Genomic DNA, 17943 nt, shown 5'->3' with positions numbered 1-17943 from the left:
TTCAGATTAAGCATGTGTGTCATTCTTAGGAGGAATAAGACTTTGGTGGCCAGGTGCCTTCTGGACCAAGTTCCAGTGAGCAGTCGCACACTAAACCAGTGGGTAGGATAAACAATAGGGCTGTGCGAAGCTTAGGGTGCTTATTCAATTTTGAGGCGATTCAGTCTGATTTGGTGGCCAAATCTCCGAATCTGAATCGAATCATGGGACCAATTAAGAGGTCCAAATCGATTCAAAGCTCTCTGAATTGATTTGGAAAAGATTCAGAGAGCTTCAGCGCTTTGGGCAGTCCCCGCTCACTGCCGCAGGGAACTGGATCCGGACTCCATGCTGGTATGTAGGAGCGGGGGAGGGAAGGGCTGGAGGAGTGGGGGCTGGAGGAGGAGGGAGGGGCCCATGAGGGACCCCTGCCAGGTCTCATCTCCTGCTTGCTCCCCCAGCACCCCTGTGTGCCCCCTGACCCCTGCCTGCTGTCCCAGCTCCCCACCCCACAATGGCTTCTCTGCCCACCCCAGCTCCTGGCCCTTTAAAAGAAAAACAAAAAAACCCCCGAACTCACCAGCTCCTGCAGCAGCCTTCGGGCTTTTGGGGGCTCATGGAAGAGCCCCCCATGCAGCGTGGGGCAGTGTGGGGCAGTAGGGATTGCCCCCTCCCCCCCGCTGGGCAGGAGACGGTGAGTCTGGAGGGGGTTATTTTTTTTAAAGGGTCGGTAGCTGGGGAGGGCAGGGCAGCCATGGAGGGGCTGTGGGAGTGGGCAGGGGTTGGGGGGCCCATGGCAGAGCCCCCCAATGGCATGGGGTAGTGGGGGGCAGCGGGTATTGCCCCCCCACCTGGAAGCAGCCGGCAAGTGCAGGCTTTTTATTTAAACAACCAGGAGTTGGGGCAGGTGGGGCAGCCATGGGGGGTGGGGGGCAGGGAGAGCAGAGGGTGGTCAGGGGGGCTCCTGGAAGAGCCCCCCCATGTGGCATGGGCCAGTGGGGATCGTCCCCTGCCCGGCAGGGGACTCTCCCGAATCTCCCGACTGGGAGAGTCGGCGGGGGTGGGACCTGCGTGATTCAGAGATTCGGCTGATTTGGCAGCAGCTGAATCTCTGAATCAGATTAGGCTGAATCAATTCGGGACAGTGATTTGAATCACTGAATCGGATCACTGTCCCACAAATCAGCCAAATCCAAAGCTAATACTAGCCACTTCACACAGGCCTAATAAACACCCTGTAGAAACCTCACTAGCACAAAGAGCAAGGGACTTGGGAATATTTGGCATCTTACCGCTGCTTCTGAAGTTCCACTGGGCAGAAGCAGCTTGGACAGTACTATACAGAGGTCCTGTTAAGTACAAACAACAACTGATCAAATATAATCATGAAGGTGGATTTAATACTCAAATAGTCTAACACATAAGGGCACTAGCAAGAAATCTGAATTTATTTCCTTCCCCTGAGTGACAAAGGGTAAATACTCTTGTCACATTACAGAGGAAAATATTTACTGACTTCAGCGATTATTATACTAGCAAATTGCCCATCACGAATGATGGGGGGTGGGCGGGCATAGAGTGCCACCTCCCAATACCCCGTGCTGCCACTGCCTCCCAGGAGCTGGGGGGGGGAAGGGGGAAGCTTGCATGTGGCACCTGGCACCGGCACCCACCGCCCAGCACTGCTGCCACTCCATGTCCAGCCCCACACCACCTTCCCCCCTGTGTGTAGCCCCATCCCACCCCCCCCACTCCACATCCGGACCTGTCCCCCCAGCACTGTGCTGACCCCACTGCCCTGCGCTGCCGCTGCTTTGCATCCAGCCACGCACCACCTCCCTCCCACACTGCATCCAGCCCCACACCACCCACCTCCCCTCTCCCCTGCTCTGCATCTGCCTGGCCCACTCTGCTGGATCCATGTTTTGATGGGCATGCTTGACACAGCACTGGCTAGACCCACGCCCCATTGGGAGCCATGCCCCAAGAGCATTCTGGACAGACAGAAAGACACAGGGATAGACACACAGACAGATGGACTAAGCCCTTTATATATAAAATTTACCAGTTGGGGATGCCCACTACAACACACTACAACCTGCTTATTTTTCCAGTGTTCACTGGGTTGTAAAGCACTATCAGCAAAAGATAACATTCCCATTCCAATTTTATACTTTATTTCCCAACAATCAGTTTAGAAAGTTGACTTCAAAACCTGATAGCTACTAGCTAGGAATATTACTCTAAATAAATTGCATAAAATAAACTGTTCTTGATATTATCTTATGAATTTCCCTGTTTTGCCTTCTTTAGGTGCTGCCTCTGACTCATAAAAAAGAAAGAACCACAAGAAAAGCCACTAAGTGAATTTCATTTTTATGAGAGAGGAAAAAAAGCCTATTTCTGACATTTTTCAGATTACAGAAAGTGAAAATATTCTCTCCCCTCTTACACACACAGAGAAAGCAGTTACTCCTAAATTATTATTCCTTTACTTTACGTGGCGTCCTTGATTTTAGATCATTAATGCTTTTTGGTACACTGAGGGCACATCTAACAGATGTTAGAGAATTAAGCTACAGAGTACATCTTTACTCAGCACTTAAAATTATGGCTTTGCATTGGATTCTCACCACAAGCATTTGAAAATTGGAACCCAATCAACCCATAGAACATTTGCTTTCCTTTTTTTCCCTTACTAAGCAACAAAAGTAATGAGTGTGTTTGGCTGCTTATGAGAGGGTGAGCTTGTTTATGTGCTTATATAGTAGTATATACTACAGCCGAGGCTGCTGCCACCGTTTTACTTCTGAAAGTTTTTTTTTTTTGTATGGCATCAGATATCAACTTCCAAATCTAAAAACCACTATCTGGTATAATTGCTCAATGTGCGGGTTCCATCTACCCCATCCAGGCATTTGTAAAGCCCTGTTTGGGCATTGCAGCTTTTGATTAAGTATTGTGCTGTTTGCTGGACACTGAAAGGGGGCTGTCCAAGATGTTTATCTTGGACAGTGTTGTTTTAAAGCAACCGTATCCAGATCTCAGTCTGTTCAGCTTGACCCATGCATTTCTGTCAAGGTTGTGCCCAATGGGGGACTCGTTTGGTGTTGGTATAAAATAGGTTTAGTAGGAACAAAATCAGAAATGGCAGGAATAGGTTGGTAGGAATAGGTCTGACCTTTCCCAGCAGTCAGCCTACTCCATTAAGCTGCCCATAGGTTTGGTTCAGAATCCCCAATCTCTTTCAGGCCCTCGTGGGCTTCATGTATAAATGGTTTACAACTTTAATGCCTCTTAAGCCTCCATCTATTCAGGTCTTCACTTAGCAGTTGATGGAACAAGTGATTTTTGTCATCTCATGCCTCTAATGCCAGTAATGAAGTTAGGGTCCGTCTTCTTATATCATTTGGTCTAATGCCTGAGCATACAGGAAGTACATCTGTGTTTAAGCTGTGCATCCACACTTTTTTCCAATCTTGATTTTCTGAAAATTGACTGAAAGCCAGCAAAAAACAGTCAGGTAATGAACTCCAAAACCCAAAACTCCTCTTTTAGCTAGTCTTCCTTTCTGGAATGACTCTTGATTCAACTTTTTAGGGAAGCAATGTCACATCTTACGATAAAAAAAAAAGAAAATTAAACATTAACCAGCTTTTTTTTTTTCCTTCAAGCTAGCACTTGTAGCAAAGCAGACATTCTGGGCCATGGAGGTTGTTCAGAGGACAACATCTCTGCAACACGATCTGATACGCTTGCACAAACATCACTGGATGCCAAGGGCTTTTCTGAAATACAGTTCACTTGAGATTTAACCAACTTGTCATCTGGATCCACAAGAAAGCAGTCATCTCTAGGTCACAAGCGTCACTGCCAGGGGTCTTGATGCAACAGTCTAATACAATCCCTGAAAAACTCAAACCTGGACAGAGTTATTTGTAGAAAAGACTTGACCAAAGTATTCCATCACCATTTGAAACATGCTTTGGTACCTGAGGGGGATCCAAACTGAGAACAGGACCCATAATAACAGCCCCAGATGTATCTGAGGCCACAAGCGGGTCACAGTACAAACTTCCAGGCTCTGAACTTTGAAACCAAAATTCACGGCCTCAGATGTGAGATTGTGAGCTCTGTTTTATATTCATCACTGCCATGGGAGAGTTTCTGCAATGCATCTGATCCCGGGAAAACAGGGCAATCTCAGAGTATGACACAGCAAAGGAGAAACGCAGTCAGAAAGGTCTTTTCCTCGGGAATGATATTTATAACCAGCAAGCATGATAAACTACAGAAACCAAAACTGAAAAGGAAACAAAACTTCCAAGGCTGGGGTGCGAGCTGGTCCTGGCTGCAGAGCCCCCCTTCCCCGAGGCCACACTGTCCTCTCTGAACTGAGCATGGGGGAGGCAGAGGTCTTTGCTTGAACACACATGCAAGGAGTGGAAAAAACTGGGCTGAGGTTTTCACTGCAAGCAGGTGATAGCTTTGTACCTTGTCATTCCCTGAGGCTGCAAAGTATTTGGCAACAACCCTGTAACTATGCCAAGCGTGTCACCCTGCAGCCAAATGGACTGCCCATTGCAGAACGGGAGGCTTTGATTTGGGGGAGGGAGGGAGGGCACGGGGGACTATTATTATTTTGAATTTGCAAGCAGAAAAAAAAAAGGGGACAACAGATATAAAAGGAAAGGACCTCCCAAAACTTGACAGTGGCACTCTGAAATCACAATCACTGTAATAGGACTTCCAGCCAAAACCCCCTCCGAGCACTGGGGCAGCAATAACCTCCTCCTCCTCCATGAATCGCAGCAGGGACAGACCAGCTTTTCAAACAAGTATTTATGATCAAAGGGCAGCAGCATATGATAAATATTTATATGGTCCATTAAATAATAGTCTGTATAAATATTATTCAAAATGTGTGCACTGGAAACCACAGACTTCCCAGTTTATCCTTAAACAAATGTGTTAGTTTTCCCACATCAGCAGTGAAAAAGAGAGAGACAGAGAGACATAGAGACTGCCATTTGCAAAAATATTTCATTAAAAAAAGAAAAAAGAAAATCCTGAACATTGTTTGTTTTACTTTAAAAGGAATGGCTGAGAAGCCAGACGATCATTTTGTTACAGTTCAGTACTAAGCTCAGTTTGTCTTACCTTACTTTATGGTTATCAGATTGCCAAGACATACTCTTCTGATAAAGCTACAGTACAAGCAGACGCTACATGCACACACACACACACACACACACACACACACACACACACACACACACACACACACACAGAGCAGACTGGTGCTCAGCAGAAATATTTATCAGCTGCAAGTACAGATTTGGTGGTGTCATATGCTTAAAGACTAGGAATTAGGAAGGATTGACACGTCTCTTTTAAACTTTGATCTTTGGAACGTTGCGGGCCGTTCAAGCCTGGAGATCATGTGTAAATAGTGTGTTTTTAGTACTGCAGCTGTGCTTTTCTAGGGATTATGGGGAAAAAAGATTAGCGGGGCATCAAATTAGGTTTCATAATCTTAATATGAAAGGATCTAAACATTACGTTAAACAAGAACGGCATGTCAACATCACAGCCCTCATAGAGGGAAAAAATGGAAGGAGTGTTTCTGACAACATTGTGCCAGGTAGGAAAATTCAGCACTTTGACAGCTTTTTAGTGATACACTAAGCCAAACTATGGTAGCAGAACAGTCCAGATCACGTCTTAAAGGCAATGTATTCCATTTCCTTCTCCAGGATATTTGGTTCCTGTTGGGACATGATCAAAGGAACAAACAGAAGGGTGGGAGGGGTTTTTTTGGGAGGTAGGGAGCGGGGAATGGGATGGGGACTGCCTTTAATAGTGATTAATGCCCTGAATGCCAAAGGGCAGTGCTATAAACCTATGAGCAATGGCTTATTTTCCAATTCTTCAATGTCAAAAGAGAAAAAGTACACTCATAAAAACTCCATAGGCTCTAGAGTTTGTAACCATGCTGACAAGGAAAAGAATGAAACACTCAAACACTTGCTCTAGGTTGCTATTTATCACTGTATTGCTATTTTATTCAAAGTAAAAAAAAAAAAATTCTAGTGGTTTTTTTTTAATTCCCTGGTAGTACTATTTACTCTGATGGCCCTTTCCCACAGCAATGCACTCTACAAGGATGGGGAGAATGAGAAGAAACTAAGAAGCGACTTTTCCAAGTTCAGTAACAGTCATGCACCAGATCCTGGCATCCAAATTCCCAGTCTCAAACTCTAACCACCTGCCTATTCCACCCCACAATTTCTTTATAATATAGTACTCAAATCGCTGCATACCAGAACCAAGAATTGGATTATTGGACTATTAGAAACCCCGCCGCTTCCTTCTCTCTTCACAAATAACCTCTAGTCTAAACCCATGTGGTCTTCTGATCTTCAATTTTGTTTTCCTTCCTAACCCTCAAGATGTATTTAAATGAGCACTGATGTTTTTATCTTTTTATTTCTATTCGTCTCTGCTTTCATACCCAAAGGTGCAAGTCTGAGGCATTCTTGATTTACACTAGCATCACTAAAAGCAAAATGTGGCCCCTCCATGATTTTGAAACCAAAAGCATCATCTAAGTAAATTGTCAAAATGACCAAAAAGCAACACAGCAGAGCACAACTGAGTAAGCAAAGTGGTTTTATTTTTCTGAGAAAAGAGACTCAGTCATTGATTTGTGAGAGAAAACTCAGCTACGTAAGCATGACAGATGTCAACAAAAATCAACTCTACCAAATGAACAATAAAGCTAATAATTTCTGAATAATTAATTAAACCAGTCTGTGGCATAGCAGGAGACTGATGCTCTTGTTCTGACAGCTCTTGTCTTGAGCTTTTATACAAGGTGCATGGTAATGCTGACCAACAGGCTCCTGGTTCATGCCAGTTATCCCTTGGTACTATCATAATACAAATAATAAATCAGATACACTGCAAATAATAATAGCGGTGATAGAAGTAATACTGCTTGTAAATTTTGCCCTTCTTTTTCATCGATGGCTCATTCAGAAGCGCACCCCAATCCGTACTAATCACTTTGCTGCGCTCAACTGGTCAATGAATAATTCAGGTAAATACATCTCAGCCTCTGAGATGTCTCCAAGCAGCTTGCTGCAAGTCGTTGGCTGCGCTGCATGGCTGAACTCATGAGTCAGATTATATCATTCTGCTCCTTGATGGGATACCTGAAGCCTTTCTATGAACATATATGAACAACAAACAGCAAATAATAAATGTAGGTATGCAGAACAGCAACAGCGAGAGGAGCCAGACAGGTGGGAAGACCCTGCACAGTGGCTGCCCAAGACAGCCAGCAAGGGTGCGTACAGCACCCAAGAGAGGAACTACTTCTCTCTCGGTGCTCAATGTGGAAAAACAGCATGCCAGCAAGATGTGGTGGGAATGAAGAGCTGCTGAGCAGAGCCAGAGCCAGACCTACAGAAAGCTAGCTCAGGGGGAGGAAAAAAAAAGCCTTTGCAGCCCTTCAGTCTCCAGGCAATTCCCAAGGCACTGACGCTCCAAGACGAAATGGTGATGAATAAAGAGGTTGTTTGCATTTCTGGACTATAAGCGTGCATTCCAGCTCCATGACTTCTGGTCCTTTCGCCACCGCACTTTGCCTCCTCCTCATGTAAGAAATGACCCATGAAGCCTTGCCTCTTGGGTGAACTGCATCTCTTTACCTGTCCCCCTCCAGCGTGAGAGAGAGCAGAAAACTGCTCTCTCCGGATCAGCAGGCAGGGACTGGCAGGAAAAAGGAAGACAACAGAGACCTGCGAAGAAAACGTGGGTCTGCCCAGCACAAGGAGACAAAGGAAGACAACACAGGAACTTCTCTATATTTCCAACTGCAACTTTGATGCAGTTTGGGTTGAATGTCACCTATAAACAAGGCGCTTGATCCTGAGCCCATTGGAATCAGTGGATCAACAGCAGATTTTAGAAATCTTGTAACATCCCCAATACTCACCCAATTCATGTAACTCTTTTAACAAAACAACAGCTACAATTCCACGGTGCACTGGACATCGAAAGCATTGACCTCTCCATGACAGAACAGAGCCCTTGCTTAGGAAAGCTGTTGCAGCCGTGCTGGCAACCACACCTATTCTCAGTGGGATCACTGTGTACCTGGAGATCTGGTAGGAGGTGCTGTTTTCTTTTCCACTAATGACGTGAAAACAGAAACCATGCAATCCAACTATTACATGAGATCTGATTCCAACAGCTGTGTGGATAGCCAACAAGAGGCAAGCATACCCCTGGGAATGCAGAGATCCCCCTGGAGCAGTCTACAGTAGCAGTGTTGACTCTTTCATGACCATCCTAACCTAGCCTAGGCAGGAGGAAAGAGAGAACAAGGTGGCTATGACACTTAGATACATAAACATTAACATTGAAGCTGGTCACTGCTTTTGTTTTCCTCTTTGTTATAATGGGAGTGAGAAAGGAGGGGGAAAAAAGAGTGATGCCTGACTGACATAAATCATGCAGTGAAGAGAACCTCAGGTGGGCCTATATTGCTCAAGTTATGATTGAAGCTTATGCAGATACACTCAAGTTAGCTTTAAACTATGCATCTTGGGTATTAGTGGCAGTCTACCACAGCATAGTTTCTCAACCTGTGCTACGTGTACCCCTGGGAGTACACGAGACACAGGCAGGGGGTATGTGGGTACCCCGACACTCTCTCTCCCTCACCTTCTTTTCCTTTCTCTCTCGCCCTTAAAACTATGGCAAAAAATTTGGTGCAATTTAAAAAATTAAATTCCCCAGTAATAATTTGCTGTTCAGCCCTCCTAGCTTTAGCACACATCACCTGTAGCCCAGGTACATACTTGAGATGTGCACCCCTAGTGTAAAAGGTGGCAACCCTACCCACACCAGATCAGACATCTGTCGTATCACGGCCTTATCTACACAGCCCTTCTTCCAACATATGATGCACATTCGTCTGTAACTATAAAATCCCCAGGAAAATTGAGTGTTGGGGTATTTATTAACATTTTCAGAAGTTAGGGGGTACTTGCTACTTAAAAGGTTGAGAAACTGTACCACAGCAACAGGGGATTCGACGTGGGCTTGACATGCAAGCCCAGGACCCCGATTAAGAACTTGAGCATGTCACCTTCAGACTGTAGTGAGGTCACTCTGTATGTTACGCCAAGGATGAGTTTGGCCCTGTGTATTTAATTACATCACCAAATCACTATAAAAATTATTTGTTCCAAGTTCTCAATTCAATAATATGACAAAACATCAAAATTAGCATATTGGCTGAAATCCACTGCACTTCCCAGAAAACCTCTGATATTTAAACAACATCTGAACCAACCATCTATAATTACCCATGACAGACACTGGAAAGCTGAGGCCAGTAGTAGATGCAACTCTTCAATCAATTTTTAAAGACATGCTGTAAACCACTTCTTTTGAGACACTCAGCCCAGAGCAAGTGTGTTTCTGCAGCCAATTCCAAAGTTTACTATACAGTACTTGTTCAGTCTTGCATAGTAATTGGATAGAGTGACAGCCCTAAGTAATTTGTCATTTTAAAATTAAACATTTATTTGGGCTGCTAGACAATCTGCAATTCTAACACCTTGGCCCTGAAGTTCCTGTCACAACTACTTAAAAGGCAGCAAGGTTGTACATTAGGCTAGTTTTAGAGAAACATGTATTCAGGACATAAATCAGATGTCAGGTTACACTGTACATGTGTAACAAGCTCCCTTCCCTCTCTTTCTATATCAGAATCCCATAATGGTGATGGGAAAACCACAAAGGCCTATCTGAACCTAATGTGATACACTCCTTGTCTCTTCTTCATGACTACTCTTCTTATAAAGTCTGGGATCTCCCTATGAGTCTTCTTTGAGATGATCCCAAATAACTATGAACACTCATAACAGCATAGGATGCAGACGATACTAATACAGGGTCTTCACAAGCTGTGTTCCCTCGGGCTTCCTCAAGACACCGTATATCATGCAAGACCTCACATAAGCTTGTCTACCAAAGGCAATGAAGAAACCATAGATTTTCAGCTACCCTCCTGTGATCAACCCAAATGCTCTCCCCTTCATTAGACAAGAACTTTAAGACCACAACACTGGTGGCCTAACGCCAGCTGAAAAAGATCTTCAGATGATGAGAAGATCAAAGACCAATACTTAACAGCACTAGCAGGCACTTTAACCCATTGACCCAATTTTAGACTTCTCAAATAATAAAAAAGCCTACATCAAGCAGCGTTTGCCTTTTGGATCCTAAAAAGGGGAGGAAAACCATGTAATCCATTAGGGACTGTACTAATGCTACTGATTTTACATGGAGTTACTCCCACTACAGAGATGGATTGCAGTATAAAATCCTAAACCTGGTCACCAGAAAGAGTCAAGCTGCAAAATCAGGATAGGCAATGTAATTGTTTCTCATCCTCCTGCATAAGCCTTAGGACCCTGAAATAGTCCAGAATCCAAACCCCAACCCAACACAGGGAAAAAAACAAAGGCCCGACATTATTGGGTTTCTAAGGGAGGAACTGGTAAGAAGCATGAAGAAACCGAGGGCTTACTGAGGAGGCACAATCTGAGTGAGGGATAAGGACTTGCTGCTCACTTGGAGAGGGAATCATTATTTCTCCAATGCTTGTCAGATTTTCCAAACATGCTTGGTACCGCTCGTCCTCCCTGTTCGTGCTTGTAGCACCACACAGAACACATGGTGGGGTGGCAGATGTCCGTGAGGATCCATACTGAAAGTCCTGGTGTAGCTATTTACTTCTGCGCTGACTCTGTAAGTAAACTTTCTAACTGGTTCTTAGAGGCTATAATGGTGGCAGTTGTCTATATATAAGTATCAGGACTCCCCAAACTTGCAAGAAAATAGAAAGAATCCCCTCCCCCCCCAATACTCCCAAACATACTCATGTAAAAGAGGAAACTATTGATATCCGAGACCCCTCTTAAAAGTTCCATTATATTTTAGTACCATTTTTTTTCTAAATTAGAAGGAATGGTCTTCCTTGCCAGGGACTGCATAAGAATAGAAAATGAATGGGATCGCCTTTAGGGCTTTGGGGAAAATCCTGTCTCACAGCCCCTTTTTCTTCAGTCAGGTCCTTCTCATCCCGTTCCCATTTATTTTCCTGTTCTAAGCAGCCTCCAGCCACTGGCCTCTCAGGCCAATTTTATTAAATAAGCCTTTGACTGATGCATCTGATTTCCCCCTGTCCCCCGCTGTGTTTGAAGAAAAAGAACATCCTATAGGGGTAGGGCCTAAAACAAGAACCACAATGCTGGGAGGTCTCATCCTCCCAAAGACCCGGTGGGTTCAGTAACAAAACCACATAGATGTATATCCCTTCTGCAGGTCTTCAGACCGTCCACTGCTGTTAGCTGAACTCCACAAACAAACCTGGGAGAGGCAACTGAATATGAAGCAGGGCTCTGTACTACCTTTCCTTAATAAAAATAATGATGATAATGATGCAAGGCTGTGCCCAATCATAGAATCATTAAAAAAATAGGGTCATAAAGGAACCTCAGGAGGTCATCTAGTCCAACTCCTTGCTCAAGGCAGGACCATCCCCAACCAGCCAAAGCTTTGTGTAGCTGTGTCTTAAAGACCTCCAAGGATGGAGATACCACGACCTCTCTGGGTAGCTTGTTCCAGTGCTTTAGTATCTTCCTTGTCAGAAAGTTTTTCCTAATATCTAGCCAAAACTTCCCTTGCTACAACTTGAGCCCATTGCTCCTTGTTCTGTCATCTGCCCCCACTGAGAACAGTTCATCTCCATCCTCTTTGCAACAACCCTTCAGGTAGTTGAAGGCTGCCATGAATTCCCTCCTCAGTCTCCTCTTCTGCAGTCTAAATAAACCCAGTTCCCTCAGCCTCTCCCCAGAATTCATGGGCCCCAGTCCCTAAACCATTTTTCCCTCCAGTGGACTCTCTCCAATGTGTCCACATCCTTTTTGTAGTGGGGACCCAAAACTGGACACAGTACTCTAGATGTGGCCTCACCAGTGCTGAATAGAGGGGAAATAATTATTTCCTTTGATCTGCCACCAACGCTCCAATCAATGCAACCCAGGACACCATTAGCCTTCTTGGCAACAAGGGCACACTGCTGGCTCATATCCAGCTTACTGTCCACTGTAACCCCAGGGCCTTTTCTGCAGAGCTGCTGCCCAGCCAGCGGTCCCCAGCCTGCAGCGGCACATGGCCTTGCTCCATCCTAAATGCAATCCTATAAGGTCTCCAGCACTTCCCAGCATCCCCGTTCCAGCTGCAGCCAACCCCTGGGAGTGACTGGGGCTCGGGGCCCTCTGAGGACACAACCCATGGCCAACTCATTTCAAGTGGGAGCAGATCAAATCGTGTCTTAAATTCACACAACAGGGAGGGGGGTTGAAAACCCCGGCCCTGTCACACTTATGGGCGAGTCCTACACGCCAAGTGTCCGGCTGTCAGAGAGCAGTAAAACAAGCGTCTCTGCTCAATGAGGCTGGACAGAGGAGGGCAGAGCAGGTCTATGGCACCCTGCAGCCTGAGCACTGGGGGAACAAGACACCTGACTAAGGAGCCTCCTTCCCTCCCACCCTCCATGCCCGAGGCCCGGGGTCGGGCTGACCTGCGGCCCCACATACTGGGCCCGGGACCCAGCCAGCCTGTCCTTGGCATGGCAGGCAGGGGGAGGATGGGTTGCAGCCGGTGACTCATGCCGGTAAGTCACTTACTTGTCCGGGCTGGGCCCCGCTCTGGGTGCAGTCGTATGGGGCAGCGGAGAGAGGTGGCCCCATCCAGCCACAGTGGTGGGGAGGAGGACTCCTCTGCTCCTGTTACAGCCCGGGCTCAGGGGTGGCACCACCAGGAGACATCAGCCTAGAGGGTCCCTGCCCAGTGCTGTGGCGGGGAGCTCAGTGCTACCCCCACCTTCTCCTGGGGAAGTTTCGTGGACAGAAGAAACCCGGCTGTGCCGGAGGAGCTCCATGCCCAGGAACAGGGGCCGGCCTGGGCAGTGCCACATCCAGGTCCCGACAGGCGGGAGGGGGCTCACACGAAGAGTTTGGACAGGAGCACGGTGATTTGAATGAGCCACAAATCTGCTTGATGCTCTCACTGCTGCCTAAGGAGAAATGCCACTGCCAGGCGGGTGGTCTTAGACTACAAAAGGGGGGTGTGCAGTGCAACCCTCAGATCCACTCCTGCATAGAGGCGGGGGCAGCCTTCTTGGCAGATGTGACACAAATTAGACCCAAAGATCGCTCCGATCCGCTACCCCTGCCCAGTCTGCTGCTCTGCTTCCTTTCCTATCTGCCACGGTGCTGCCTGCCACCTCCCCCATCTGCCACAGGCCATGAGCAGAGGCTGCTCGGGCCATTTGCATGACACAGGTTGGCCGGTCCTAGAGTAGTGTACGTCACTGTACCAGCGATACACCGAGCAGTGCATGAAAACCCTGGAGTCTGTGAGCCCAGAAGACCCCCAAGGAGCCACTATTAATTTGCCTCCATTATTATCTGGCTTCTGTGGCAAAAAAACAAAACAAAAAAACCCAACAACCTTGCAATCAAAGGCTAGAAACTCTCCAAATTTTCCCATTTTGGTTGAGACAGAAATACTGCTCATGGAAAGATGAGTGCTGTCTTGTGGTTAGAGCACAGGGTTAGTGGTCTGGAGTTGTGGCTTCTATTCCAGCTTTGACACTGAATCATTTTGTGACCTTTGTTAGTCACTTAACGTTCGAGCTGGACAGGAATTTTCCGCTAGAATGATTTTCTGACAGAAAATGTGGTTTCTACAAAAGCCAAATTTTCTTCGGAAAAAATCTCAATTCAGATGGGAAAAAAAAAAAGAAATCAGCATTTAAACAGAAAAGTCATCATAAACTAAATCAAAATATTTAGCTTAATTGGCCTAAAAATGCTGTTTTGAATTGGTTTAATAAAACTGAATGCATTGCCTTAAGTAACAATTCATGTTACTCATCATCTTCTAGGTCTGGACATGAGTTCTCAGGAGATCTGTGTCTCCTGTAATGCAATGCAGATAGCCCTCTACCCAAGCCTGATGGTACGCATGACTGAGCATATTTATGTGAGCCTGGCCCATAAGGAAGTTTGAGAGCCTCAGGCTCCCAGCTTGCAACTCTCATCCAGCAGTGTGCTATTAAGGGGAAATGCAGTTTAATATTCATTGACTCAAAATGAATCATTTCAGTAAAGCAAAATGAAACATTTTGATTGTTGGTATGTCACAACATTTTCTTTAGATTAAAAATGGCAAACTGAAACATAGGAAAAGAGGCCTGAGAGAGACCCCTCTGACTCCTATTACCTTGGCCACCACGTCATAAACCCTTGTTCCTACCCCCAGTACCTCTGCCGGCAGGCTGTTCCATATTCTCACTCTTGTAACTCCGAGCCTTGGTTTATACCCAATATTTCTTCTGCCACTGTTTTCCTTTAGTTTACACAGGCCTTCCCCCACCCTGGCATTTATCGGCCCCCGAATGCATCCATAAGCAGTCATCATATCTCGTAGCCTCCTTTGTTTTGCTAGGCTACACATGCCATGCTGTGTTAATCAGCTCTCATAAAACAGGTTCTCCATCCCCCCATCATCCTGTACCCATTTCACTTCAAATTCATCTTTCTTAAATGTGGGTTACCAGAAGTGTATGCAATATTCTATATGAGATCTTACGGAGCGACTTCTCCACAGTTTACAGCAGACATTATTATTCGTCCCTACATGCATAAGCTTGTAGTTTGTACCGCTACATTTCATCCCTTTTCTACTACCTCACCTTCATGGGCTTTCACTTCCTCCTGTATGAAATTCCAGTCCTATACACTTCCCAACTTCATGCCATCAGCAAATTATGTAAGCACATGCTTATTTTTTGTGTGAAGGTTACTAATGAAATACTGGATAAAAATCGGGAGCAAGACCCGTTTTTTCAGGAACTCCACTATTAAGCCCACTCCAACTTAAAAGCTTCTTCTTGTCATTTCCTCCTTAACCCAGCTGAGAAGACTTGTACCCAACCCTATCTTCTCCAGATTATTTCTTTCTTTCTTACATGGCCCTGTTATCAAATGCTTTACAAATTAGATCTATCCACATTCTACTTGTCAAGAAAATAAGTTAGCCTATCAAAGAAAAAGCAGATTAGTCAACCATGATCTACCTCTAGTAAACCCATGTTGTATTTTATCCCATTTTCCTTCTTTCTTCATCTTTTTAATTATTCTTCCCTTTCAAATTTGTTCTAAAACCTTACTTACTATTGAGTTTTGACAAACAGGTCTGTAGTTTCTAGAATACATTTCTTCCCTTTCTTAATTGCAGGTAGAATCATAGAAGAATAAGGCTGGAAGTGATCTCGCTAGGCCATTTGTCTGATCCGCTGCTCAAGACAGGATCATCCTCTTCTAAACCTCGAGGGAATCTGTTCCAGTGCTTAACTACCCTCACACTTAGGAAGGTCTTCCTAATATCCAACCTAAATTTCCACTGTTGAAATTTAAGAGCATTACTTCTTGTCCTGGACCTTGCAGTTACAGAGAACAGTTAATTCTCCTTCTCTTCATAGTTACCCATTGTATTTTTGAAAATATTTTATATTTTATCATCAAATCTCTCCCGGGTATTTTTTTTCCAGACTAAACAGTCCTAGTTCTTCCGGTATCTCCTTATGAGTCATGTTTTCTAGACCTCTAATAGTTTTTGTTTCTCTCCTCCAAACACTTTCTTCAGGTTGCCCATGTCTTTCTTGCAGTATGGTATGCAAAACTGGATTCATTCGGAAAGGCAAGGTCTCACCAGTGTGAACTGAGATTTATTAAAAATCCTTGCAACTGGACTTGCAGTTTTACATACCAGTTTTTTACAGAATTCAGGAATAGAGATCATCTGACTTCCTCCAACTTTAACACATTCAATTTTTTCCATATCCATACGCTCACTCTCATTAGCAATGCTGCCTTTGCCCCCAAGTTCTACATCCTCCTCCATATTGAATATGAAGCTAACTATTCATTTGGTGTTTCCCCCACCTAGATTATCTTGTAGGTACCTAGGCTGCCTATATTAATCTTAACCCCTCTCTTTCTGTGTAATTACTCCAGTTTCTCTTTCTTCATATGGCCAAAAAACCTTTGACGGTTGCTTTAATTTCCTTTGTAACGTAACTTATCTTGCCTTTTGGCAGTTCTCTTATTACCTTTACACTGTCCAACCTCCAGGACACTTTCTTTGCTGATCTATCCATTTTTTTCATTCCTTGTTGGCTCTGTGCTTACTCCTAATATTATTTTTAGATGGTTATTCATCCAGTTAGGTTTGGACCTCTTCCCTACACATTTTTCCCCTGTGTAATTCCACATTTCTAAATTGGATTTTTTTCTGTTCTTTAATTATCAATCCATGAAAAGTTTGGAAATTTCAACTTTTGTGCTTAGTGTTATTTGAAAACAAATACTGAGGCATCAGAATCTCCCATGGGAAAGAGGATTCAAATTTCATTCCATTTTAATTAATGTAGTATGATTAGTGATCTACTTAAAGCATATGGAAGTAAAGTAAAAATCATGGGCTGCTCACAGCACTCAGTGTCATTTTTGTATTCTTTTTGCAGAGAATCCCACCGCCCCCAACCCCCCCCCCAACACACACACTGCTGATTGGCCAAGGGACCCCTGCAGCCCTGCTCCTCACTGCTGATTGGCCAAAACGACTGCAAAATTGCAAGGAATTCCAGTTTTTACGGTGCTTGTTGAAACCACCTCTTTTTTTAGGTTTCTGCAAAAATCACAAAATTGTAAATTGAGTAGATCCCTAAGCATGATGAATGGGGCTGAAGAAGATGATCAGACTTTAGGAAGACCAAGACTAGTACATCTTCAGGGATTTAGGAATAAAAGCTGGGCTTGTAATACACACACTCTAAAGCACACTCCCAGCATATTGCATACAAGTCTCTTTCTTGGAGCCCTGCCTACTAAATAACTCATTGTTAATGAAGCCCTTAAACTAATATATTCAAGAATAGCCACTGAATTTGGGTGTCTCCTTTGAGATTAGAAGTATCTCAAATTGTGCATCTAAGAATTGAGGCACTCGGAATAAGTAGCCTCTTTTCTAGTTTGTTAGCTGTTTTGCAAAACAGAGATAGCAATATCTTCTTTCCAGAAATGCAGTATTGCCAACACCAAGCAGTCAGGCATCAAAAGTCATGCCTTAAAAAACCCCCGAAAAAACTCCAGGGGCCAGGATTTGCAAGACAGATGTTTAAAAAAACCCTATGAATTCTGGGTTTATTGTATTCATCTTCTGGTTCCCTGAGCCTTTAAGGTGCATTTGGGCCATACTTCCAAGATATTCTTCAAAACAACAGCTAAATATGAAAGTCGAAGTTCTCGTATATTAACATGACTCCAGGTTCTGAAGTTTTAAACTACTAAATAACAGAAGGCTTACAATAAACCACAAGAGTTAACAACTCTGGGGACAGAATGAAGCTAAACTCATTATTGTTTTGAAATACTTTCAGACCTGAAGATTTGAAGGTGGTTTTGTTACTTTATTATTATTACTATTGGTGTTGTTATTTCTGGTTTTCATGCCAAGCCTAAAGAGATTAGATGTGTATGCACTGAGCCTCCCAGAAAATGGAGCTAAAAAGCTGCAAAAACATTTTGCAGTTCTCCTTGTTAGGCATGGAATGCAAGGCAAATAAATGATCTTTCCCCCCTATTTAAAATCTTACTATCAGTTAAAACTCAGGAACAAATTTAAAAATGAGCAGATGAGCTATTTTACTCTGTTTTTCAAACCCTCTTCCAACCCCGTAATTTTGGATAAACACTTTTGAAGTGCATCACTTTGCCTTTTAAATTTCCTGGTAGTGAAAAAAATCTCATG

General features: G+C 44.4%; 1 protein-coding gene across 11 annotated transcripts in view; it reads right to left on the bottom strand.

Annotated features, from left to right (window-relative positions):
* The window catches only part of FGGY (FGGY carbohydrate kinase domain containing), a 412233-nt gene that overhangs the window by 187493 nt on the left and 206797 nt on the right, over window positions 1–17943 (bottom strand). For 2 of the 11 annotated variants that reach the window (XM_006267496.4, XM_059727890.1), the window contains exon 1: window positions 5140–5246. The exons of 6 other annotated variants lie outside the window; for them this stretch is intronic. In XM_006267496.4, the coding sequence (XP_006267558.3) occupies window positions 5140–5171 (32 nt within the window). In that variant the 5' untranslated portion in view covers window positions 5172–5246. Of the gene's footprint in view, window positions 1–1271; window positions 1329–5139; window positions 5254–17943 lie in introns of those variants that run through there. 3 more of the 11 variants (XM_019479228.2, XR_002087611.2, XM_059727889.1) reach the window with 3 other exon arrangements.

Source organism: Alligator mississippiensis, chromosome 5 (genome assembly GCF_030867095.1).
Source record: "Alligator mississippiensis isolate rAllMis1 chromosome 5, rAllMis1, whole genome shotgun sequence".
Taxonomy (NCBI): domain Eukaryota; kingdom Metazoa; phylum Chordata; order Crocodylia; family Alligatoridae; genus Alligator; species Alligator mississippiensis.
The sequence above is the reverse complement of the archived record's forward strand: the minus strand, read 5'-3'. Positions and strand labels throughout refer to the sequence as shown.